Raw genomic sequence first — 24,028 nt, 5'->3', positions numbered from 1 at the left:
AAGAATCATGTACAGAGAGGTATCAGGTGGTTTTTGAGTTTTAAGACCTTAGTTTAGTATGTGGACAGCTTTTTGCAAAATGTTAAAACTGTTTAAACGGTTGGTTGACTCTAAAACCATTATTTCTAAATATAGAAATTTTAGTTACATTATAGTACACAAACTCTTCTGACATGCATGCAACTTTGATAAACAACAAGCAAACTCTGAAACTCCGGTTATTACCAAACTATGTACTTGAAAATAACCTAACTTTTGTCTGACTTTTGAAATTTGCCCGAAAGGGTTTTTTATTCAGGCAGGGACTCTGTTTTTTTGAGAAGGGATTTTTGTGGGGGAGGAGTTTTCTTTGAAGTCCATCATTTTGTTCAAAGCTCCAACATAAGCTTTGACGCTTGACACCACAATATCTATTTCTGATCCCGTTCCACTGCCATACACAAGACAGCACGTTCCGTGTTATAATTACTACTCGAGCAAGAATAACAAAAAAAGAAAAACATGCGGCTAAAAATCGATCCGGTTTGAATGAGATATGGAGAGAGAGGATTTTACCTAAAGGTCCTTAGAACTTCCTCACCGGTTATTGCATTTGTAGATGAGTATTTGTTGCTTCCGCGGATGAGAACTCGTGTGGTTGCGATAGCATCGATGCCTTCTGTTACTGCATTCATGGAGTACTCAAGCAGCGTCGCTGGTTCCTATAGAGGAACAAAGTTTTTTAAATGACCGATGATTCATAAGTGAATTATCTGTGAATGAGAACCTCAATTGTGTATAAAAAGTACCTTAACGATAAGATCCACTGCCTTGTAAGCTGAATCGACAGGCCCGGTTCCCATAGAACAGGCGACATGCTCTTTGCCATCAGCGTCAGCAAGTTTTACAGTTGCTGTTGAAAGCCCGAGAGTTCCACAAGTTATCTGCATTCCACTTTTAAGTAAATGAGAATAGGCTAAAAGAAAATGAAAAAGAAAACAGCTTGATCTGAGTTTCACCTGAATGTCCAGGAGTTTCCACACGGCTTCAGGCTGGAAAACTTCATCAGATACTAAAGCTATTATATCCGCATCTGTAACTCTCTGGATCAGCAAGGGATACGATCAAAAGCCATTACATGAACCCCCAAGAGCACTTAAATAATAGAAAGAGCAATCCTCTTTCATCTTCCTCTATAACTAACTAAACAAATTACAAATGGATTCGCATTTCAAATTGGCCACGGAAACTGAACTATCATAAGGTCTTACGAAGTTTGAAAAATGGCTGTGAAGCTCATACATGAAACTGAAAACGTGTGCTAGACGTGTGAATACATAACAAGATAACCAGAACAATTACCTTTTTTTGCTCGGCCACAGTTTTGAAGCGCCAGAAAATTGTACTTAGCTGTTCATCATCTAAATCATAACCAAGCTGGAAACATAGAAAATATAAGAGGACATTAGTGTCTCACACGAAGAAACCGAGTATGTGTATTGGTAAGATTAATGTGTACCTCAGTCAAACGGTCTTTCAGCGCATGACGCCCACTGCATAATATCATATCCAAGCAAAACCAAAAACCAACAGTTAAGACTTCAGGTTATGAACACATGTTGTCCAAAAAGTTGATGCCTAATACTGTCTTAAAATGTTCAACGTCTCAGGCGAATTATGTAGAGTATATCCACCAATTACAGGCTAGTTGCATTGTCTGAACAAGTCAAAGAAAAAATGGGAGTTTATAGGCAAAACAGACTAAACAAGAAAGACACATACCTAAGCTTCCCCAAGACAATGCCAGCATCATTTGATCGTTCGAGTCCAATTTCTTCGGGACAAATAATTTCATACGTACCCTTGTGTTTCAGCATTCCATCCTAAAAGAAGCATGAAAATTCATTAAGTGCAATAGGAACAATAATCAAGACGGAAACAGTAGAGTTTGGAGGCTGAAAGAGTGAACATGCAAGCCGGAAGAGTTTGAACTTTAATTATTAATTTATCCTATTCATGGTCAGGCAATGGATGTTGAGGGGTCAAACCATAAGCATACGTGAAAGGCTACAGCCTATGCATAGCGGTAAAAAACAGATTCTGAGGTAACTTTTAATGTTTCTCAAAGAGTTATCTCATCACATAAATATCAAATACATATTATAAAGATGATTTTTATGAACTGACCTGATGAATACCACTTTCATGCGCGAAGGCATTCGCTCCTACAATAGCCTTATGGGGCTGCGTCTGCATTCCAGTGTACTCTTCAACCTGAGAATCAATCCACCAGTTATGAGACATTTTATATCGAAATCTACAAACTTTTTCCCCTTCTTAAGAGAATTAGTATTTGTTTTTACAATGTTAAAGAGTGAAGTTCAGAAGTGGTACCATCTTGCTTGTCATAACAATGTGCCGAGTATCAAGTCCAGTAAATAGACCTCCTAAAACATGATCTCCACGGCATTTTATGGCCATCACAACCTACACTAACACGACAATCATAAGGTAAAGATTAAGTATCCCACTACAGCTCAAGCAGAATATAAACTGAAAGTCTTAAATTGATAACCCCTTCCCTGAGACAAAACATCCAAGTAGCAAAGGATGGGAAAGAGCCATCTTTTCACCCAATAAGTACATTTACCTTCACATGTTCTTTTTCAGGTAATTGTAGCCAATGCTATACTAAGACACATTACTTATACGTTTGGGCTTGAAAAATCTTACTAGGGCTCACTATTCCACATTTCTCACTGCTACTACTTATGCAAAAGTCCTACTCGATATTACGCAATTGTCTTGCCTCACAATATATGCGTCCTACTCCACACTAAGAATCTTTTGGCTTACTCATTTCACGCCCACCAAAAAGATTCAGTACAGGAAAGGTTCACATGTATTGAAAAATTAATGAAACTCTGACCTCTTCCAGTGAAGCGTTTCCAGCTCTTTCACCGATTCCATTGATCGTCACTTCCACCTGTCTTGCACCTGCATGTGCTCCCTGAATTGGAAAAAGGTTATTACAAAGACACATTAGCCTTTCATATATACAACAGTTCAAATTAGCTTAAGTTGTTCCAAGAAGAAATAGACATACAGATAAAGTGTTGGCCGTAGAGAGTCCAAGATCATTCTGACAATGCGTTGAGATGATAACATTTTCTATCCCTGGAGTATTGGCTTTGATATCAGCAATCAATTGACCAAACTCAATAGGTAAAGTAATACCAACAGTATCAGGTATGTTGAGTGTTGTTGCTCCAGCTTTAATCACTTCACCAAGAATCTCGTACAAGTACTCTCTCTCCGATCTAAATAACAAAAAGAAATCATCTTTACAATTACCAACAAAAGAAAAAGAGGAATCTTTGCTAAGGAATCGAATCTTAGCTTCACAATCAAGATTAGAATATAAACAACGAACCTTCCTGCATCTTCTGGACTGAACTCGACGTCTTCACAACCCAAGCTCCTCGCAAATCTAACCATATTCCTAGCAATCTCGATGACCTCTGCTTTGGTTTTCTTCAGTTTATGCTCCAAATGAATATCACTGGTAGCGATAAAAGTATGGATCCTAGGCCGCTTAGCATACTTGACAGCATCCCAAGCCCTCTCAATATCCTTCTTATTGCACCTAGAGAGTCCACAGATGACCGGAACATAGCCATTCTCATCAACAGTGTTTCCAATAGTCTCAGCTATAGTCTTGACCGCTTCAAAATCATCTTTTGAGGCGGCGGGGAAGCCGGCTTCGATAATGTCCACGCCGAGTTTAGCTAGCTGACGAGCGATGTCGAGCTTTTCCTTGGAAGTGAGTGTAGCGCCTGGAGACTGCTCACCGTCCCGGAGAGTGGTATCGAAGACACGGACGTAGCTGGGATCGGAAATGCGGTTGGGGATGTATTCGGGACGGCGACGGAGAGGGATGTGAGGTGGGAGAGGAGAAGGATCTGAGATTGAACATGAGAGGCGAAGGGTTTGGCTTCGGAGAGAGATGGAACAGTGACGGGAAGGTTTGACTCGGAAGGAGAAAGGTGTTGGCTTTGAGGAGAAGGTGGGAAGAGAAGGAGTTGTTGATAAGAGATTAGGGTTTCTCAGAAGCGAAGACGCCATTGCAGGACAGAGAGAGATAGAGAGATGAAGGTTTAACAACGTGGCGGCGGTGGCGGCTAACTTTGATCCAGCACTATCTCTGCTCGTCACTCTTCTATTTATTTATTTATTGAGAACAAGTCTTTCTTTTTCTTTTTCTTTTTTGTCTCACTTGAAATTTTCTCCCTAAAATGTATGTGCTATAGTCAAACCGGAATTATAAAATGTTTTTAACGACCAAAATGATCAAAATGTGCTGCTGAGTGCTGCTGACACAGCTGTGTGTGTTCATAGATAAGTTTATGACCAAAAGTGTGCTGATGGATAAGATTATGATCAACGTGTGCTGAATACTGATAGATAAGTTTGTGCTGAAACATATCATGCGACAATATGCTTGCAGATGTTTGGAAGTACAAAGAGATACACTCTTGTTCTGTTGATAGTATTAAGTTGTTACTAGCAAACAAATTTGAAATGCAAACTTAACATATCTCATTACCGGTTTGTATGTATTTTTTCAGAGTTTCAAAATTGCTTGCATTCGTGTGAAGCAGATATGGACCGGTCAATGAGTTTATCTTTAATCTAAAATTGTATTGATAAACTTATCTTGGAATGATACAAGCGTGCTCTACTTAGCTACAAAACCAACCACAAAAATTCTAGACCCGGATAGTTGGACCCGTATATGATCCAGGACGCATGTGAAGATCATCAGGTGTGTCGATCTGTACAAGCCAAGCGTATTCGTCTTCCTTTCCTTCCACCTTCTTCATTCCTTCCTCCAATGCTATTATCATCAATCGAAGAGAAAAAAAAAAACACCGGTAAAGTAATGTTCTTCTGAAGGAAAAGATAGTAGTTGAAAGAGAAAAGTTTGCATACCGAAAGTGGAAAGCGGATAGTCCATGTAATAGCTGCAACTCCTGCCTACACTTTCTTTGTAAGGAGGCGTGAGGATGTCGAGCACCGCACATGGAGTAAGCGCAGTGAAGGAATGGAGATTGCCTCCAGTCTTTGGGTACAACACTGGTATCTCTGACTGAGGTGTTATAACTTTGTCACTCACCAATTTTGCCAACCTTGCTGTTACAAGTAGTAGTTGCAAGAAGTATTAATTATCATCAATCGCACAAAGTGAAACCTGAGATGATCAGAAAAAAGGATTAACATGGAACAGAACCGGGCACACCTTTGTCTTGTGAGATAATACATGGAGGCTCGACCCAATCGTAAGCTTTAACATGAAGTGATCCATAGAGGATTTTGCTAAACACAGTCATCTCTGGATGGTCATGCAATGGAATCACTGAAGATGTTGGGAAGCAGAAGATACACATCTGAAGAAGAACGAATAAACACTTTGTGTTTAGGTTTCTTGATTGATCACAAGAAAAGAGTTCAGTATCAATCAAAGACTTACTGTAAAAGTATCACATTCATGTATGTCTAAGAATGTTATGGGTTGTGCCCATCGTCCTACTCTGTTAAATCGGCTAACCCCAGAAACACCATAGCCTCGATCATCTTCTTGATCTTCCTCTTGAAGCCCAACATCTGCAGGACTAACTGAGTCTGCGCATAAAAAAGACCAAAAAACCAATCACACCTCTGCTTATAAACAATCATTCAACAGAACAAGATTGTATCTCTTCTCTAAACAGAACATATATAAAAACTTCCAACTTTCGCCCCCAATGAACCCTAAAGTCACTGATCCTAATAGTCCAATGTACAATAGATTGATGCATCTCTTCTCTAAACCGTAAATTTCACCATCTATACATAAAAGTTACAACCTTTGCAACTCTGAGTCTCTAACGACTTCAAATTGTGAATTTGCAATTGCCCAGATTTAGTGGAATTCACGAATCAAATGAGCTATTCCCACGTTTATTCAAAATCCAATGAAACCAATCTAAAACAGTTTTAACCAAATCTTTCTAATTGACTACCAATATATGTATATCACCAATTCAATCAAAACCAGCAGAAACTGCAAAAACCCTATCCGCAATCCAAGAAAATCAAACACAGACAGAAGAAGAAAGAGAACAAAAAAGGTACCCAAGACAGAGCATAGTTTTTGGACAGCCATGGAAGCAGGAGAAGGAGCTTTGCCAGTGAAAGTCTCCTTGCAGAGGTCGTAAAGCTCTTGCACTCTGGGAGAAGAATTCTCCTGACTCCTTGACGCCATGTGAAAGTCTTTCTTGTTAACGAGATTCAACAAAACCTTTTCACCAGCTTTGAACAATCTCGACAACATTCTCCTCTTTTTCTTGCAAACTTTTGAGTGTCGGTAAATTGTTCGAATGTTCTTATCCTGGGGGAGTGATTAACATATGAGTTAACTTAGGTGCGTCTGAATCCCTAATCATTAACCTTTATTTTATGCTCTAATGGATTCGGTAGCAATATTAAAACCTTTTTCTATATTCCGAAGTTATTTTGCATAAAATTGTCTTATTCAGTTGAATTTAATTTGCATAATCTTTTTGTACTTTGTGATTCTACCATCTCTTTAAGACTACCGATCAAAACCTTAGCTAATCGTGTTTCATAGACTATAAAGACAATAACAATGCACAAGAACATCATATATCAATGAAAAACACAAGATAAACTAGACACAAACTTCGAACCTCCCAACCATCTCTTCAAAACGTACTCCTTCACTTTCTTCTCATCATTTCCAAAGACATTACACATCGCCTTAACATAGTGAGATGGGAATTTTCCGGTTATCCTCACAGAGAACATGACAAAACGAGCCATGTCTCTGCACAACGTGTCCACCATATACTCGAATCTTGACGTCTTGGGTTCGAGTGAAAAGCTTGGAGGTTGCGACCTGTCGATGTTTCTTCGAATGCAAGTTTCCTCAGGGTTCAAGGAAGAAGCAGAGATAGCGAACAAGGTCACAAAGAAGACGATGATGATGCTCACGGAAGTCTTCATTGCTTCTTGCTTCTTGCTTCTCCTTTTGTTTTCGTGAAGATAGAAAGTGCATAGACATTTTATATATAGTGAGCAATGGGAGATTTGAAACTTGTTTCGCATTAAACTTGGGGGATTTCAAATGTTTCATCAGTTTCACTTGGTATTATATCAGTTTGGTTTATATTGATTACACAAACAACAAAAAGCTTTACTGTATCATTGATGTTTGTATCGTCTGAACATTAACGCATATAACAATGATCTTACTAAGAGCTACTAATGCATCTGTTTTCACCAATTTGATTATTGTAGTCCTATTTACCAGTAGTCTCCACAAGAACAAAACCCATTCTTGAAATGATGAAATCTTTTGTTGTCCCTCACAACTATTTCCCTTCCCATGACCTTGGAGATCAACTTCGCTGCATTGTGACAGTCCACACAAATCCTTAGGTTCTTGTAAACTCTTAGAGTTGTTCCCTCCGAAGTTTTAATCAACCCGTAGGTAATAGCAAGCTTCTCGCTGTGTCCCCTTAACTGTTCAATCTTCTCCTCTTCACTTAGATCATGTTGTACTGAACTTGTGTCTGGTCTGTATCCCATCTTCCATATCTTCATCTCTAATATACTCCAAAGACTTTTGATTTCCTCAAAACCACCTGAATAACTTTCACCAGCAACAAAGCTAAAAACCTTCCCATTTAGTTCGATCCAGGAGCATCCAGCATCCTTTCGCAAACTCATCTCCTTCATCCTCTGCCTCACTTTTCTCACATCATTCCATTTCCCCAATCCTGCATATAAGTTGGAAAGCAGAACATAATTCTCAGGTTTTTCTGGTTCTAGTTCGAATAATTTGGCAGCAATTTTCTCCCCTATCTCCAGCTTTCCATGGATTCTGCATGAGCTGAGCAGAGAATTCAAAATTCCAACGTCAGGTTCCTCAGACATCTCTTCTTCAGCAACCCTTAGCGCCTTATCTAGTTGCCCTGCTCGGCCTATCATGTCAATGATACAAGCATAATGCTTTAAATTTGGCTTAATCCCAAAGGAAGACTTCATCTGATCCAGATATCTCAGCCCTTCATGGATCAGACCACTGTGGTTGCAAGCCGTAAGAACACCTAAGAAAGTTAAGTCATCGGGGTTGTGACCTGTTCTTTGCATCTCTTCAAAGAGATTGATAGCCTCTTTTGCAAGCCCATGTATTCCATATCCCATAATCATAGCATTCCAAGATGCTCCGTTTTTGTCTTTCAAGCCATGAAAAACCTTTAACGATTGCGTTATAGAACCATTCTTGGCATAGAAATCAATCATAGAACATGCAATAAACGCATTTTGCTCGAGGAGGCGCTTCAAAACGTAAGCATGTGCTTCTCTTCCCAGTCGAAGAGAAGGTAGCAGAGAACACGCACCAAACACAGTCATCATAGAAATCTCACAAGGCTGGATTCCATACAAAACCATTTGTCTAAAGTGACCCAAAGCTCTCTCAGGAAATCCATTCTGAAGGTAACCAGTGATTACAGTATTCCAAGATACTAAGCTTTTATCTTCCATCGCATCAAATAATACCTGTACTTTGCATAGCTCCTTGCAATGAATGTATAGCGAGAGTACTGACATATAAACAAACAAATCTCTTTCTAACCGATTTCGGATTATAAATCCATGCACTTCTTTTCCCAATCGTAGAGATTTTAGTTGAGAACAAGCTGAAAGAAGACTGCAAACAGTAAAAAAATCAGGTAGCAATCCAGAATATTTCATCTGCAAATACGCATCCACGGACAACCTAGGATCACTGTTCTGAGCATAGCCGCCAATCAAGGCATTCCAAGAATTCACTGTTTTACTCCTTATTCCATAAAACACACGCTGGGCGTAACTCTGTGAGCCACACTTTGCATAAGAAGAAACAAAGGCATTGGCTACCAATTCATCGTGTATAAATTCTTGTTTCAAGGAGTAACAATGAAGCTCCTTCAAGCTCCGTAAGACTGATTCATTGATACAAACAGGCACTGCATTTAGAATGGATACATTGTCCACTCTGACATCTTCACTTTCTGCCTGCATCTGTCTCAGAAGATCAAACGTCCCATGTATGTCCCCCTCTGCTGAAAAGCCTCCTACCATTGTATTCCAAGAAACCACATTCTTGTTATTGTTCAACTTAAAGATCATTTGTGCATCAGTTATGCAAACGCACTTGGAGTACATGTCCATCAAGGCATTGTTAACAACTAGTTCCTTGTCCAAATTAAGTTTCACCGCCCACCCATGAACACCTTTTCCCACCCCTAAATCTCTTTCCCTTGCACAAACCGGCAATACAGTAACAACCGTAGCAACATCTGGAATAAACTCACCTTCTTCCATCATTTCCCCAAGAAGCAAGAAACTTTCTTCCGAGAAACCATTATCAGAGAACACTCTAATCATAGAGTTCCAAGAAACCAAGTTTCTCTCAGGCATTATATCAAACAGTTTCAAGGCGTGAGAAACAAAACCATGTGCTCCATAGAAAGACACCAACGCATTACCCACAAAAACATCCTCAACCAATCCGGTCTTCAACACCAACCCATGAACCGCAAGCCCGATCCCAACATCAGGAATCCCAGCACAAGCCTTAATCACACACGGGAAAGTGAAATTATCCGGTAAAAGATCAGTCTTTGAGATCATCTTGATAAACATCTCCAACAGTTCATGGTAAAGCTCGTTTCTTGAATAAGAGCTGATAACAGCATTCCACTGAAACAGATTCTTCCTCGGCAATGCATCAAAAACTAACCGAGAATCATCCGGAGAGCCACACATGGCGTACATGGTGATCACACGGGTGCAGAGAACGTCATCGTTTCTTAACCGGGTCGAACCAGAAACCAGCTGGTGTATCTTTCTCCCTATTCCAATGTCTTTTCTCTTCCCAGAAGCTTGTAAGAGAAGTTCGAGAGCTTCTCGGACAAGAAGAAACGTATCAGACGAGCTCTCGTCATCATCACCAGCGAATTCCTGGACAAGTCGAAAGGACTCGTCGAGGTTTCCGGTTTCACAGAAACTGGAGATCCGGCGAAGGAAATGATTGGCATTGGTCGAATTGGAAGAAACGACGTTGGTATTGTGAACGGCGCGAATAAAGCTTGGATCTTTACGGCTCCGACGATAATCAAACAAAACGGATAATTTTGGCAATGGAAGCAGAACACAAGCCATCAGGTAATATAAGCTTACCTTATCCGAACAAAACACCTTAGTGTAATTTTAGAAGCTAACTCTCATAGAATCTTAGAATCTGTTTGGTTTCTTGTCTGAGGGTGATTTGATTACATTACCACACGCCATTGAGCGATTCAGTTAAAGGAAGTCAGAATAAGTCTTTTGAGTAAACCAAAGATCAAATCATTTATAGACCTTTAACAAATGTATTGAATCAAATATAAAGGTTCCATATTGCTACAAACAATATCTAACTTTCAGATAATTGAAACCAGAATTTATACTCTAAGAAGATGTGTTCATACAAAGAATCCGCCAATGCTGGATTTGCAAAAGGCATCAATCATCTAAACAGAGAGAGAGTATCAAAACTAGTGTTTGCTAAAAAGGTCAGTCTTCAAGCTTTGACTTCCACTTGCTTAGGAACATGTTCAGCTGGTAGCAGCAACCCGAGACCAGTTTTACTATCAGGAGCAAAATGAGAATACGGATTCTCCTTATACAATGGATTAGATGTCACTATCCGCACACCAGAGTCCCTGCAGATTTCCAAAACCTCAGGCAAACCGTTGGAACATCCCTTGGACATGCCAACATCAATTCTAATGGCTTTATCATTACAAACACCGTTGATACCAGCGTCCTGGATTGTGTGTCCCATGATCATCCTCTTAACCCCAGGAATAGTGGAAAGAGCATGCTCAAGAGCTGCACAATCACATTTGTGAGCCATCTCTTCCGAGAATTTCCTCAACCAAACTACAGAGTTCCCTCCTCTACAATACGCAGGCGCATATCTTCCTCCTCTCAACCCGTTAATCCAACCCTTAACCTCCTCGTTTATCCTCTCGAGACCATACTCAATGTGCTCAGCTAAAAGACCGCCGTGAACAAACACTGAATCACCAACAACAGCAACAGTTTGATTCTTAGTCAAGAATCTCTTTGCAATCGGACCTTCAGGTCTCAATGCAGCAATCCTAGCTCTGATTCCTTCAAAACAGTCGGCTCTCATACGAGGGAAGCTCATTGGAATGCCTTCATATATATCCCTAGGTTTATCCAAACCTCTGCATAAAGTCTTCATCTTGTTCCCTAGACGATACCAATCAGCCCAAATCTGAAACTCCTCTAAACCCTTCTTAGTAACATACCTAAAGTCACCTTCTACATTCATAATCTCATGGTTCCCATTCATAGTCAAAACCTTACCTCCTGATCTCTCAGCCTCTCGTTTCAATTTCTCTAAGAAATAAAGTATCTTAATCTCCTCTCCGCCTCTATCTAAGACGTCACCAACCTGAACAACCACCGTGGATCCACCAGTCCATCGGTCGGAAGAATCAATCAGTCCAGCGATCTTGAATGCTTCTTTAGACTTGTCGAGATCGCCGTGGAGATCACCGATGGCAACAAGACGCTCTGGTTCATCGAACCTCGTTTGCTGAGTCTCGTCCTGTGGGCTACGGTCTTGGGGCAAGAAGAAGCCGCAAACAGAGTAATCAACGAAAGTGTCGACGAAGGAAGAGATGAGATTGGGAATGTTTTTGCAGATTCCGCTAGGGTTTTCTCTGCTTGACATTTCCCCGATTTGTGTGTCCCTTCCCGGATGACGACGAAACGACCAATAGCGTTGGTCAAAGCACACGATGCAAGTAATAAAGCTCTTTGCTTAAATTTAAAGCAGTCTATTAAAATATTACACATGACATGACTATATATATGTATGTGTCTTGTCGTTTAAGGTTGTTGGGCTTTGGATCTCCCAAAGCTGTCTGGGCTTTCAATCGCATGGTCTTCAAGTTGTACTTCTCTGTATGGTTTAGTTAGTACTGTACTAGGGTTTTTTAATATTTCATCAAAACGTCCAATTAATATTTAGGTCAAGTAAATATTGTTTCTTTCTTATTTGCAAAAATTATACGAAATTTTTCCATGTGAACGAATAACATGTTACTTCTTTACCCGATATGCTGTTGTGTTGTTTGACTACAAAGACGCAGAAAAATGTATCCACAAAAAAAAAAAAAAAGAGAGAAAAACAAACCCTAAAAATTATGGAAAGCAATGTAGTTTTTTTCCACTAGCTAGTTGGTTAAATAATATATTATTGCGCAAGCCCTCTGTTACAAATTTTCAAATTTGCGAGCTATATATAGGTCACTAGATCTTGTACTATACAAGAGTTGCAGATTATGTACATTGTCACTAAAAAACAAGGAAATATAAAACACACAAGATTCACTGCGAATGTGTGTGTCCGTTGAAGATGTGTCAGTTTTTTTGAAAAAAAATAAAAAGAGGAAGAAGTTGTGTCAGAGACTCAGAGTATTATTGCAAACCAGTTTAATACTTTACTTTTAGAGCTCACCGTCGTCAACGCTCTATTGTTTGTTGTTGTTGTTACTACTCGTGACTCTCCCTTCCAATTATGAAGGTTGTTGGACTAAAAAATATCAAAGATTTGACACGCTTTAAGCGTTTCTAGTTCTTCAACAGTTTTTGTGACTTGGGTGAGATTCATTCAAGTGAAAAAATTAATTTACCCCACCACACACACATATATACAAAAAGAGGGGGACAACTACAAAATCTAATCAATAAGATAAATGCCAATATGTTTAAAAATATTTTCATCATCAGTCGCAATCATAATATAAAAAAAAAAGTTTATAAAACAAATTGAGTGGTTTGTTATGTTATGTGCCAATTTGGATAAGTCACGACTTGCCAAAGAAGAATGAGCGTGAGAGATCGTGTTTTTTTTTTTTTGTGGGGTGGGGTCTTCCATTTTTTTTAAATACGATTATAAATTTATATGTTTATTTTCATAATGTTTTGACTTTTATTTCGCCTATAAACATTACTACTTGAATGATGATATTTAATTTTAATTTTTTTTGGTAAGAATATTTAATTTTAATTTTAGTAATAATTATTAGTAATAGCGATATTTAAATTTTAAGTTTCAATTCATTAATTTTTCTTTTGAATCAGTAACTCTTAAAAAACAGTGGAAACAAAACCTTTATCCTTAGCACTTTTTATTAAAGAAAAAAGTGAGCTTCTGAAGCCATTATCCCTTAATTATTATGACATCAGAAGCCATAAAAAAAAATTAGATGAATGCGGTTACCTAACATGAGAGATTAAGGTATAGTTTCAGTAATTATCCGAGTGGTCTCCGTTCTTTAATTATATGATTATGCTATATGAAAGTGAATTAATTAAATAAGTTAGTTAGCGAAAGTGACATATAAAAAACATTTGAGAACGCGTTTGCGTTTAACACTAATGGCGTGCAAGCAAAGCTAAAAAAAATAAATACTAATCTTTTAGAGGAATCCAAAGGGAAATTAGAGCAATAAATAATGATTTTGTTTGTTTTTGCTTCCAAATAAATTTCATAAACTGAAAGAGAGAAAAAAAAAAAGAGAGGAAGGAGAAGAGAGAGAGATACAAGAGACACAACAGGCAGGGGTCCATTAATAACATAAAAAACATTGCAGCATTTCTCCAATTACTCGACTTTTGAGAGATTGATTGATTCTAAAGAGAGATTTGAGTTTTTTTTTTCCTTTTCATGATATAGGGTAATGGATTTGAAGGGAGTAGTATAATTCGTTGTTAGATAGACAGAGATAGAGAGAGATAAAGGGGATGAGTTGTAGAAGAGTGCTTAAGTCGATACAAGCCTTGGCGGCTCATAGTTTACTCTTTTCTTTCACGCTTTTATTGGTGCTTAAGCTTGATCACACCGTCTCTTGCTCATGGTGGTTAGTCCCTTCTTCTTTCTTCTCTCTCTCTCTCATTTCTCTGAAATTTGGGTGCATGACTCAGTTTTTTCTTCTTCTGATTGGTTCGATTTCGATTTTCATTTTGAGGGTTGGTGAATCGTTTACCTGATTTGATCATTTGGGGATTTTGGATTTTGGGCAAAGGACCCTTTTTTTTTTGTTGACCCCCTTTGAATTTCGAAGCTAAAAGGTTGTCTCTTTCGTCATGGATGACTGTTTTTTTTTCTTTCTGTACAGAAGAAAGTAAAGTATCAATTTTTTTTTTTTTTTTTGGTGGGTTGAGACAGAGAATGAGAAAGCAGCTCAGCTCCTTAAACAATCACTGATTCCTTCCTTGTTTCTATTTGCCGTTAATAGCAACAAAACCCAATGACGTCAATAGTCTCATACTGTATAATTTTGATTGCAATTTTTGGATACTCATGTCATGTATACAACATTTTGTATCAAATACTGTTAAAAAGTTACATCCTTTATCTTAGATGGAGTTTCTCTTTAAAGGATTCAGCTTTTCTCTGATCTTGTCAGTTATCTTCATTTCCTTTCTGTATTTTTTACAGACTTTGATTGACAGAATTTATGTTTTTGGTGTTATGTAGGATGGTGTTTTTCACGCTGTGGGCTTTTCATGCAGTTGTTGCAAGGGGAAGATTCTCTCTTCCTGCTCCTGCTGTTCCACGTAACCGTCATGTATGTTTTTTTTATGTTCTTACCTGTTTTAGCTAAAATGTTACTCAAAGTCCTTCTTATGAGTTTTCCAGTTAATTGTCCTGATTTGTATATGATCCCTTTTGGTACACAGTGGGCTCCATGCCATGCCGTTGTCGCGACACCGTTGCTTGTTTCATTCGAATTACTCCTCTGTATATACCTCGAGAGTTCTTATGGTAATTTTCCTTCCTGTATTTTACTGATTTCTCACTTCAGGGGTTTGTTTGGGTGATAGTATTTAACTATTTGGCATTGGATATCATTCTCAAAGTTTCGTCTTGCTACTACTGTTTGATTTGAGTTTTCAGATGATATGAATGCTACTACAATTTTCTTGATTCTGTATAAAGGATTTTTTTTTTTTCATTTTCTCCCATATCATCGGATTGTGATCTCTTCTATCTTAAATGCAGCTCATTGGCCACCAGCGGTGAGTCTGAAGATTGCATTCTTACCTTTATTGGCATTTGAGTTAACGATTCTGGTGGACAATTTGAGGTATTAAAATGTTAACTGTTTTGTAAAATTACTTTATTCTGTTAACTTCTCAAACAAAGACACTCGGTCTATGTGTCCGGTGAACACATAAAGTTACATCATATAAATACAAAGTTCCTAATTACTGCAAGCTTTATCTTCAGAATGTGTCGAGCGTTGATGCCAGGAGACGATGACAGCATAACTGATGACGCAATATGGGAGGCACTTCCTGTAAGTCCCACAACTGTTGCGTAACTTATTTTAAGCTCTGAGGCTTGGTTCAGCTGGATTTAAGTAATTAGGAAAGATCAATCAATCTATCAACCATGAATGAAAAATCCAGCTACACAACTTAGGACTGAGAAAGGAGAACATTTTGACCAATGTCTGTAATTTTCTAGTTTTCTCAAACACAGGCTTGGGATTTTCTAATCTCTTGTTCCTGGGCGGAGGAAGTTGGTCAGTACTCAATATAAACATTTAGATGCTTTTTCCTTGTTGCCTGCAGCATTTCTGGGTTGCGATTTCCATGGTGTTCACGTTGGCTGCTACGTTCTTTACCCTCCTAAAGCTTTCGGGTAATACTTATCTCTTGAATGCTTCCCTGAATAGCTGTCTTACTGTATCTGTTTACCTGTTGAAATCATATCTTTCACAGTTCATTTCTTGTATTATTTCAAATAAACTGTGATGTAGTTGCTCGACACATTCTGAAGAACATGTCATTTTTGTTGATGGGATTATTGTGTTCTTATTCTCCTTTCTTGTATTATTTTAAATACACAGGTGATGTAGTTGCCCTTGGCTGGTGGGACTTATTCATAAATTTTGGGTATGATGCCGTGGTCTTTCTTTGTTTGAAGTCTTTAAGAAACACTTGTCATTTTTACGGTTGTTGGAAATGATTATGTATGTATGTGTATATGTTGTGCCTGCAGAATTGCCGAGTGCTTTGCTTTTCTTATTTGCACAAAATGGTCCAACCCAGTAATTCATAGAGGCTCACGCGCCCGAGAGGCTGCGTCATCTTCCACCACTATCAGATATCTTGACTGGAACAGTGGCCTTGTGGTTGCTCCAGAAGAGGATAGGCACCAAGATAGATTGTGCGGTTTGCAAGATATTGGTGGTCATATGTTAAAAATTCCCCTTATTGTATTTCAAGTTGTCCTTTGCATGTATCTAGAGGTATAAACCACATCTCTCTCTTACTTATTATATTGTCTTTGGACAATACTGAAAAAGCAAACGGTTTAAACTTTCAGGGGACTCCTGAAAGAGCTAAGGATATATCTATTCCACTACTGTTTTCTCCACTATTCCTGTTGCAAGGCCTCGGTGTTCTTTTTGCTGCATCGAAACTCATAGAAAAGATCATCCTCCTACTGCGAGGGGAAGCTGGTCCAGGATTGTATTTTAGATTTGCATCAAATGCCCATGATTGCTTAGGATTCTTACACCATGGTTCCAGGTGATAAACACGTTTGTCTGTTTTTCCTAAAAGGTTTTGATTCACAAAATTTAATACTAACAGTAATCAGTAATGCTCTCACCCGCTCAGGCTATTAGGGTGGTGGTCGATTGACGAAGGAAGCCGAGAGGAACAAGCTCGACTGTACTTTGATCGAGAATCTGGGTTAGTTAGTATATCCCAACCTTCTATATGGTCGAAGAACAAAAAATTTAATGGGACCTGCTGATGATTTCATTATAATATGCTTGCTGCAGGTACAATACTTTCAGTGGTCATCCGCCTGAGATAGTCAAGAAAATGCCAAAGGAAGATCTTGCTGAAGAGGTGACTTTTACTTCTCTTTCTTGCATTTTTCTTTTCCAACTCAGTGCTGATATTAGAATTACTTAAGTGTTGGCTGCATTCAATCTAATTTGATATCTTTAGGTTTGGAGACTTCAAGCAGCTCTTGGTGAACAAACCGAAATCACAAAATTCAGCCAGCAGGAATATGAAAGACTGCAAAATGTATATGCATTATTAGTTATTATGATGTTTTTTTAACTCTCCTCTATCTATTTTACTTTTCCCTTTGGCTTAATCCTGTGTCCATGTGTCTTTTACTCCAGGAAAAAGTGCTGTGTAGGGTTTGCTTTGAAAAAGAAATCAGTTTGGTACTGCTTCCATGTAGACACCGCGTTCTCTGCAGGTAACTACTTAAATCATAGTATAATAAGTGTAGGCATTGGTTACTCAATTCATCTGCAAGGAACTACCATATAAAGAAACTAGGGATCTATGAGGTCATATCGGTGTACTTAGTAGGCTACATGTATGAAATGCATATCTGGCCATAACTGACTCGATGTCATTGTTCACAAATTTTGTTTCTGTGCCAATTTTGTTGCAGACTATGTGCAGACAAGTGTACAACGTGTCCGATATGTCGTATAGACATTGAAAAACGACTATCTGTATACGACGTTTGACTGTGTCTAACTTTGGCCCATGTTCGAGAGTAGGATTTGAGGTTGATGCTCCAGACAGACATTCCATTTTACCCAAACTGTTCCCAAAACTTCTGATGTTTCTGCTGAATCTTTTTTGTCTGAATCAGCATTAAGTATAAAGAAAAAAGTATAGATGTATACATATATGTATTTTTCTTAGGAAACCTCATAAAGTCTCTTACATACTTTAGCTGTAACATTCAAAGTTTGTATATCATCCGTCTCTTTTCGTGTATTCAATTCTACTTTTTGTGAATAAATCAGTGACTAAGTACTTGTTATCGAAAGTGACACTGACACTGGCATAAAATAGATAAAAAAAGACCATATCCATATATACACTGTTCATCTGTTCTAAGCCGATCTCTCATGAACAACATTACAAGTAAGACACCAGAAACTCTATGAAAACCTAATTTCGTAGTTTTAACAGATGAGGTCAGCCTGTTTCCATTTTCTTCTTCAGCTTCATCCCTTTCTTATGAACCGTCTGAGTCTGTGTCGGCTCCACGAGCAGCAACCGCGACATCACATAGGCCAAAAGCTCTTCGCGGTGAGAGAAGGTGAAGTCCAAATGAGCATACTCAAACTCATTGTATGAAACATCAACCCCTGAATCTCTCATCACTCTGTAATGTTTCCTAACCATTGAAGGTCTAATCACTTTATCTTTCTTACCGGCTACTAAATCCACAGGCACATCAATCAATCCGTAAAACTCCCCAAGATCAAGTGGCTCAGGAGACCCGTAGACCTCCATATTAGCTGAACTGCTGCCGTAGTCAAACATCTTGAACTTACCGCTATGTTTAATCTGAGCAAGATGCTGAGCCACACAGAATGATATAGCCGGCATATCATTCATGTTATAGTGAGGTAAACCCATGACTCCGACCCAATTTGAGCTATCTCCACCAACCACATAACTCATCAATGTCTGAACCAATCCACCAACAGCAGGATAGTTATGGAAATCTCGAGCTAACTTGTTGAGAAGCATCCGGAAAAACTTAGTGGGGATGTAGAAAGCGGGAACAATCCGTTTTAGTACAGGAGCCAAGAGAAGGAATGTGTACTCCATGAACGTGAAACACACGTTGGAGTCGTCATGGAATCCAGCAGGCGAGAGCAGGATCAGTCTCGAGAATCTGTGTGGTTTCTCTTCGATTCTACGGGTGATTACATACATCAGAACCGCTGCGCCGCCTAAACTGTGAGATACAACACAGAGCTTATACGGTTGCTCCTCTTTTGGTACCTCTTCCACAGTAGGCTGATAGAGTTTCAGTTCTGAAGTTTTGATATCGTGGATCTTCTCTATCATAGCTGGGATATCTTCAGTTGCATGCTCATTGATGGAGTAACGCCAGAAACTGCATGATTTTGAGGAACCATCCATAAAGAACTATACAAAAAATCAAATCCATAAAGAAACAGCTTATTCTATACTCTACTTACTCTTTTGAGGATATGTTTTTGTTCACATGATCTCTTGAAACTAAACCGCGAAAGTTCCCTAGGAAAACATCGTAGCCTGACAAGAAAAACAGATTAAAACATATGGTAAGTTTACATGCATTATGACATGAGCCGACTTAAGAAATAAGTAACTTTTTGGCACGGACCTTGATCATAAGCAGCAAATGCCGGAGATCCAACAACACCATTTGATACCCATCTGAAAGATAAGGTACAGATGAGAAACCTGACAAGTCAACAAAGAAAGAGACTATGCAAACTCACCCCATTGAAGAATCCATTACACCATGCTGCAAATAAACAGCTTTCCTTGCATCTCGTCTGGAAAATACATGAGAGGAAATTATTGATTACACAACAAGGGAACTATCTAAAACTGAACCATAACAGACTCTATACCTTGGTATCCTTTCCAAGAGAAGACCATATCCATCTGAAGTAACAACTCGAATCGCTTCATACGGATACCTATCAAGATTATAAGAGAAGTTGAATCAAAGGGAAAATAGTTAGAGTAATAGCACAAGTGTAAAGCAATGATGCACGACGCATCTTCTACACATTTTTCCCTTACCCAAGCTCTGTTATAACATCTTGACAAGTCCGAGTATCTGTGTTGTATAAGCTCGTCGTGGTTGTGGTTCTTTCTGTAGGCGATGAATCGTTATCTCCTAGAGTGGCAGTCTGCACCTGCACGATTTCATCATCCGAAACGTCGCCATAGTTTCCTTTAGAGCTGTGACTGTGATTGGAGGAAGAGAACCATGATAAAACAATTCCAAACGTTTCTGATGGAGAAAGAAGAAGATGTGCCGCCTTGTGAAAAAAATCAAATATTGATTCTATAAAGATCTCGATACCAAGCTGAAGATCCTGAAGAAAAAGAGAACATAGGAGTGTGTGAGAAAATTTTCAAGAATGCGAATAAGTAAACCTCTGATAAAAGAACGAGATTGCAGTCTATGAAAGTATGTAAGTTCACCCAACACAAACCTCAATGACTCCGCGTCTTCTATCAGTAGTTCGGTTAGGGACATCATGCTCTTTCCCTGGGATAGCTTTGCTAAAGTAAGGTCTAGAAGAATGTCCATACCTCCCTGGGCTCATAGGCAACATTCTTGAATTACGTCTACCAAGAAGACGTAACAGAAACAACGGCACCCATAGAAGGATCCGGGCAGGTAGTAAAACCCACCAGACAATGAGCGTTATCCACTCAGTCCAATGGCTTTCGTAATTTGCAGGAAGACTAGTCCAAGAGCGGAGTGAGGTTTGAGACGACGGTGATGGAGGCGTGGACATGCCATCACTATAATCATCATCTTCAGCAGAGGAATACTCCAAGCTTGAAGTATCAGAATCCACAGAGAGCTCGTGAATGAACTGGTTGAAAGAAGAAACTCCACTGCAACCACAGAGAAATCAAAAGAGAGAGAGTAGAGTAAGCATTGCATGACAGCATAAAAGGCAGAAAAAGAAGTGTTAGAGAGAGAGAGAGATATATACTTATGCATCCAGCGTGGTAAACGAGGACCACGTAAAGTAGGCCTAAGCTCCCATCCATGAAGACCTTCAAGAATATTGGACTTTCCAGGCAAAAGTGTCAAGAGAAGTGCAGAAACTCCATTAATACATCTTGCAAAGTTGTTCAAAGACTCATAAGTCAAAGTTTTCACCGACCTGCACTAAAACAAAAAAAACAAAAATCATAGTCAAGTTTAAAAGTGAAGATACTATTCATAGATACAAAGAGAATCACTGTAAATTATTACAGGACTAAGATACCTTTGTTCTGTTGGAAGAGACAACAACAAAAACAGAATACTTTTATCGAAATTGTATCCACCAAAATCTCAAGAATAATAAAAACAATAGGCTCAACATTGGCATCTTCCATATCTTAACTAAGGAAATATACATATCTAAATTCATAGAGAGAGAGACACTAAAAAATGCAACTAAAACCAAATCAAAATCACTAAGCGTGGACTGACGACGACACTAATAATAATGCTCGAACGGAACACAGAGAGAGAGAGAGAGAGAGAGACTGGGACTCACTCTTTTGTAACGGCGAGAGCATTATCGACGATCCTCTGCATGATTTGTGTTTTTGGGTCTCTCAAATATCAAATTTTGAAATTACCCAGAAGAAGAAAACAAAAGAACAAATTTCTCGAAAATGAATAAATCCAAAATCGAAATCCCAGGAAAACTCAAAAAGGCGTAATCGAGGTTCAGAAAAATAAAAATAAAAAACGTTTTTTTTTTTGATTGAGAGAGAGAGAGAGAGAGAGAGTGTTGTGGTCGTGGAGATTGAAACCCAGTAAATGAGGGGCGAACGACGGCGATTCTTGCCGTCCAAAAGAGAGAGAAGGTCGGTAATAAACGTTATTCAGAGAGAGAGAGACGAGAGAGAGGGTGACACGTGGGTAAATATAAGTGGATGATGTAGAATGTGTCATCTATTGGATTTTGCATGCGGATATGGGAGACATGACACGTAAGTCTGTTGTGGCGTAGAAGTTACCTTCCTTTTGGTTTTTTCTTTCTTTTTTTTCTTTGTCTCTTTTCCTTTACCAAAAAAAATCAATTACATTTATTTGAATATTTAGTATTATTATTTTTTCTTATGGTTCAAAATGTATATCTTTTGGAATTTTGCAATTTCGAAGTCATTAGCAATTTGAAAGACACGATAAAAGCTGCTTAGATTCGGTTTTTCTTTCTTAAAAATGCTCATTTATTTTATTTCGTTGATTATCTTTTGGTTCCTGAGTTATGTGGACGGTCCTGATTGTCCGAATATTTGATACAGCAATTAACCTCTTCCACCACGTGTTTACATTATTTCTATTCGCTCCAATAGAAATATATATTTTTTTTCATCGAAAAGTGAATTATATTGAAGAATTAATATAGTCTATATGATGAATTAGTTAAGCAGGTCTAAAACAATCAAAATAGAAAGTATAATTAAAACATCAAAATTTTGCTAATAAGTGAGCAATCATATTACAACATCATTTAGTAAAAACAAAATCAATAGAATGAAATGGTGATTGCCACCATTTTATATCTTGAATGATTCCTTCAATGGAGGTATCAAAATGTTTGTTGTGAAGTATTTTTGTCAATAATTGATAATCTCCTTCAAAGCAAATAGATGAGTGTCCTTTGATCCAGACTTGTTGTATGGCTGTTAATAATGTTTTTGCCTCCGCTTGGAGAGGTGAAGTTGCATAACCTAGTTTTTGTGAACCCCAGCCTTGTGAAACACCACAAGAATCTCGAACTATCCATCCCCCTGTAACTTGATTTGTGTATTTATCAAAAGCTGTATCATAATTACACTTTGTTGTTGGTTGTGATGGTCTTCTCCATAATGGTGAATCTTGAATTTGAGTAGAGAAAACTGCATTATCCTGAAGGTTGTTATAATACCATTCTTCAGTCTCACTTTTAACTCGGAGAGCTACTATCCTTGTTGGGATTGTGTGGTTTTCAAAAACAAATTTGTTTCTAGATTTCCACAAATGCGACATTGTCCACAATGGTTGTAATGGAGCTAATCCTGTCATACTATCCATATGTTCCATGTCTAAAAAAGCTGTCAGAATTTGTTCACTGTCATAGTTTAAAGATTCGAATATAGTTATCGGTATGTTGAACAGATCCCATACTTCTTTAGCATAGTTCCAGTAAAACAAAATATGTTCTATTGTTTCATCTTTTTGAAAACATCTAGGGCAGACAGGATCAAGATTCTTTTCCCGAGTATTAAGTCAAGTGATAGAAGGTAAAGCTTTTGACATCATTCGCCAAAGGAAATGTTTAATGTTAGGCAAAATTTTCAGTTTCCATACTCTGTTTTTTAGAGAAACCGAACCGTATAGTAATTGACCTTGTGCATTGACCATGTCTTGATTATGCATGCTGATCCAGTAGCCTAATCGGACCGTGTATTCACCAGATTTGTTGTAATTCCATATCAGTCTATCTGGTCTTTCTTCAATGGGCAAGTATATGTGTTGTAGTATATCTCGATCCTCTGGATGAACCTGTACTAATATTTTTTCTGTATCCCAAAAACGTAGATGACCAACTTTTTTAATGAGTTCCTTAACCAAGCAGGCATTAGAATTAACACTATGTATAGGTCTCGATGGATTTGTTAATGTGATGTTATCATCGTCGAGACGTGTAATAGCTCCATCTCCGATTATTGTTGTGATACCTTGTTTGATAAGTTTTAATCCTTCTAGAATAGAAGACCATCTATACGACTGTTGGCGTCTTGTCTTTGCTTCCAAAATAGAATTATCCTTATAGTATCTTGCTTTCATGATCCGAGCAAATAAGCTATCTAGATTTTGTATTAATCGCCATGCTTGTTTAGCAAATAAAGCATCATTAAATTTGGACAGATTTTTGAAACCAAAGCTTCCCTCTTTTTTTGAATACTATAATCTTTTTCAGGCTATCCATGATATACGTCTTTAATATATTTTTATTCACCTTTCCACGACAGTAAATATATTTTCTTTAAAAAATGATATTTTACTAATTTCTCTGTTCATGATAAATTGATGTTTTAGAGAATTTTTCTTGTTGTAAAAATATAAAAAAAATAACAGAAAATAAATCATCACATATGAATGAAATAACCAAAAATAAAAAGAAATAAATCATAAAAATAATTAATAATAAATTAATCATATACTGTCATTGTCTTATGTGTGAAAATACTAAATATCAAACTATTAGAAAGAGAGAGAAAGTACATCTTAACCGACTTTGAAGTTTGAATATATTATACGTACATTTCGAGATCTGGTCAAACG

At 38.1% G+C, this 24,028-nt stretch overlaps 7 protein-coding genes across 10 annotated transcripts; 1 reads left to right on the top strand and 6 right to left on the bottom strand.

Moving 5' to 3' along the window:
• Positions 1-104: 104 nt before the first annotated feature.
• LOC104775966 (2-isopropylmalate synthase 1, chloroplastic) lies at positions 105-4,379 on the bottom strand. Its single transcript, XM_010499944.2, is given in 13 exon segments — positions 105-344; positions 346-430; positions 556-701; positions 789-923; positions 999-1,082; positions 1,342-1,416; positions 1,499-1,532; positions 1,762-1,862; positions 2,167-2,253; positions 2,374-2,466; positions 2,909-2,989; positions 3,086-3,299; positions 3,413-4,379. Coding segments are annotated over 13 exon segments (1,881 nt in total). The 5' UTR covers positions 4,105-4,379; the 3' UTR covers positions 105-290.
• Positions 4,380-4,659: 280 nt separating this feature from the next.
• LOC104775965 (plant cysteine oxidase 3) lies at positions 4,660-6,518 on the bottom strand. Its single transcript, XM_010499940.3, has 5 exons — positions 6,154-6,518; positions 5,510-5,661; positions 5,279-5,426; positions 4,972-5,172; positions 4,660-4,876 (listed from the first exon to the last, which is right to left on the bottom strand). The coding sequence occupies exons 1-5, from the start codon at positions 6,350-6,352 to the stop codon at positions 4,749-4,751; spliced, it is 828 nt and encodes a 275-aa protein (XP_010498242.1). The 5' UTR covers positions 6,353-6,518; the 3' UTR covers positions 4,660-4,748.
• Positions 6,519-6,687: 169 nt separating this feature from the next.
• LOC104775963 (uncharacterized) lies at positions 6,688-7,059 on the bottom strand. The gene has a single exon (XM_087500526.1). The coding sequence runs from the start codon at positions 7,042-7,044 to the stop codon at positions 6,688-6,690; it is 357 nt and encodes a 118-aa protein (XP_087356652.1). The 5' UTR covers positions 7,045-7,059.
• Positions 7,060-7,213: 154 nt separating this feature from the next.
• LOC104775961 (pentatricopeptide repeat-containing protein At1g18485) lies at positions 7,214-10,417 on the bottom strand. Its single transcript, XM_087500520.1, has one exon. It carries the CDS (start codon positions 10,249-10,251, stop codon positions 7,345-7,347), a length of 2,907 nt encoding a protein of 968 aa, XP_087356646.1. The 5' UTR covers positions 10,252-10,417; the 3' UTR covers positions 7,214-7,344.
• A 23-nt stretch (positions 10,418-10,440) lies between these two features.
• Positions 10,441-11,948, bottom strand: LOC104775962 (shewanella-like protein phosphatase 2). Its single transcript, XM_087500524.1, has one exon. It carries the CDS (start codon positions 11,834-11,836, stop codon positions 10,652-10,654), a length of 1,185 nt encoding a protein of 394 aa, XP_087356650.1. The 5' UTR covers positions 11,837-11,948; the 3' UTR covers positions 10,441-10,651.
• Positions 11,949-13,576: 1,628 nt separating this feature from the next.
• Positions 13,577-17,965, top strand: LOC104775960 (uncharacterized). Of its 3 annotated transcripts, XM_087500595.1 has the most exons (15): positions 13,595-13,728; positions 13,847-14,030; positions 14,651-14,741; positions 14,854-14,938; positions 15,176-15,260; positions 15,404-15,473; positions 15,751-15,820; positions 16,029-16,074; positions 16,181-16,430; positions 16,508-16,713; positions 16,804-16,878; positions 16,971-17,040; positions 17,143-17,223; positions 17,325-17,404; positions 17,606-17,965. In XM_087500595.1, exons 2-15 carry the CDS (start codon positions 13,915-13,917, stop codon positions 17,682-17,684), a joined length of 1,404 nt encoding a protein of 467 aa, XP_087356721.1. In that variant the 5' UTR covers positions 13,595-13,728; positions 13,847-13,914; the 3' UTR covers positions 17,685-17,965. The 3 variants fall into 3 exon arrangements, with proteins under 3 accessions (XP_010498236.1, XP_087356721.1, XP_087356725.1); XM_010499934.3 differs by having other exon boundaries at positions 13,577-14,030; XM_087500599.1 differs by having other exon boundaries at positions 13,654-14,241; positions 14,339-14,741.
• Positions 17,966-17,983: 18 nt separating this feature from the next.
• On the bottom strand, positions 17,984-21,775 carry LOC104775959 (uncharacterized). Of its 2 annotated transcripts, none has more exons than XM_010499932.3 (9): positions 21,246-21,775; positions 20,691-20,864; positions 20,178-20,589; positions 19,759-20,057; positions 19,584-19,652; positions 19,449-19,505; positions 19,331-19,383; positions 19,164-19,239; positions 17,984-19,078 (listed from the first exon to the last, which is right to left on the bottom strand). In XM_010499932.3, exons 1-9 carry the CDS (start codon positions 21,284-21,286, stop codon positions 18,145-18,147), a joined length of 2,115 nt encoding a protein of 704 aa, XP_010498234.1. In that variant the 5' UTR covers positions 21,287-21,775; the 3' UTR covers positions 17,984-18,144. The 2 variants fall into 2 exon arrangements, with proteins under 2 accessions (XP_010498234.1, XP_010498235.1); XM_010499933.3 differs by having other exon boundaries at positions 20,691-20,869; positions 21,246-21,595.
• Positions 21,776-24,028: the final 2,253 nt, after the last annotated feature.

Source organism: Camelina sativa, chromosome 3, assembly GCF_030686135.1.
Source record: "Camelina sativa cultivar CO46 ecotype springtype chromosome 3, ASM3068613v1".
Classification (NCBI taxonomy): Eukaryota; Viridiplantae; Streptophyta; class Magnoliopsida; order Brassicales; family Brassicaceae; genus Camelina; species Camelina sativa.
Note: the sequence above shows the minus strand (reverse complement) of the source record. Positions and strands in the feature narration are given on the sequence as shown.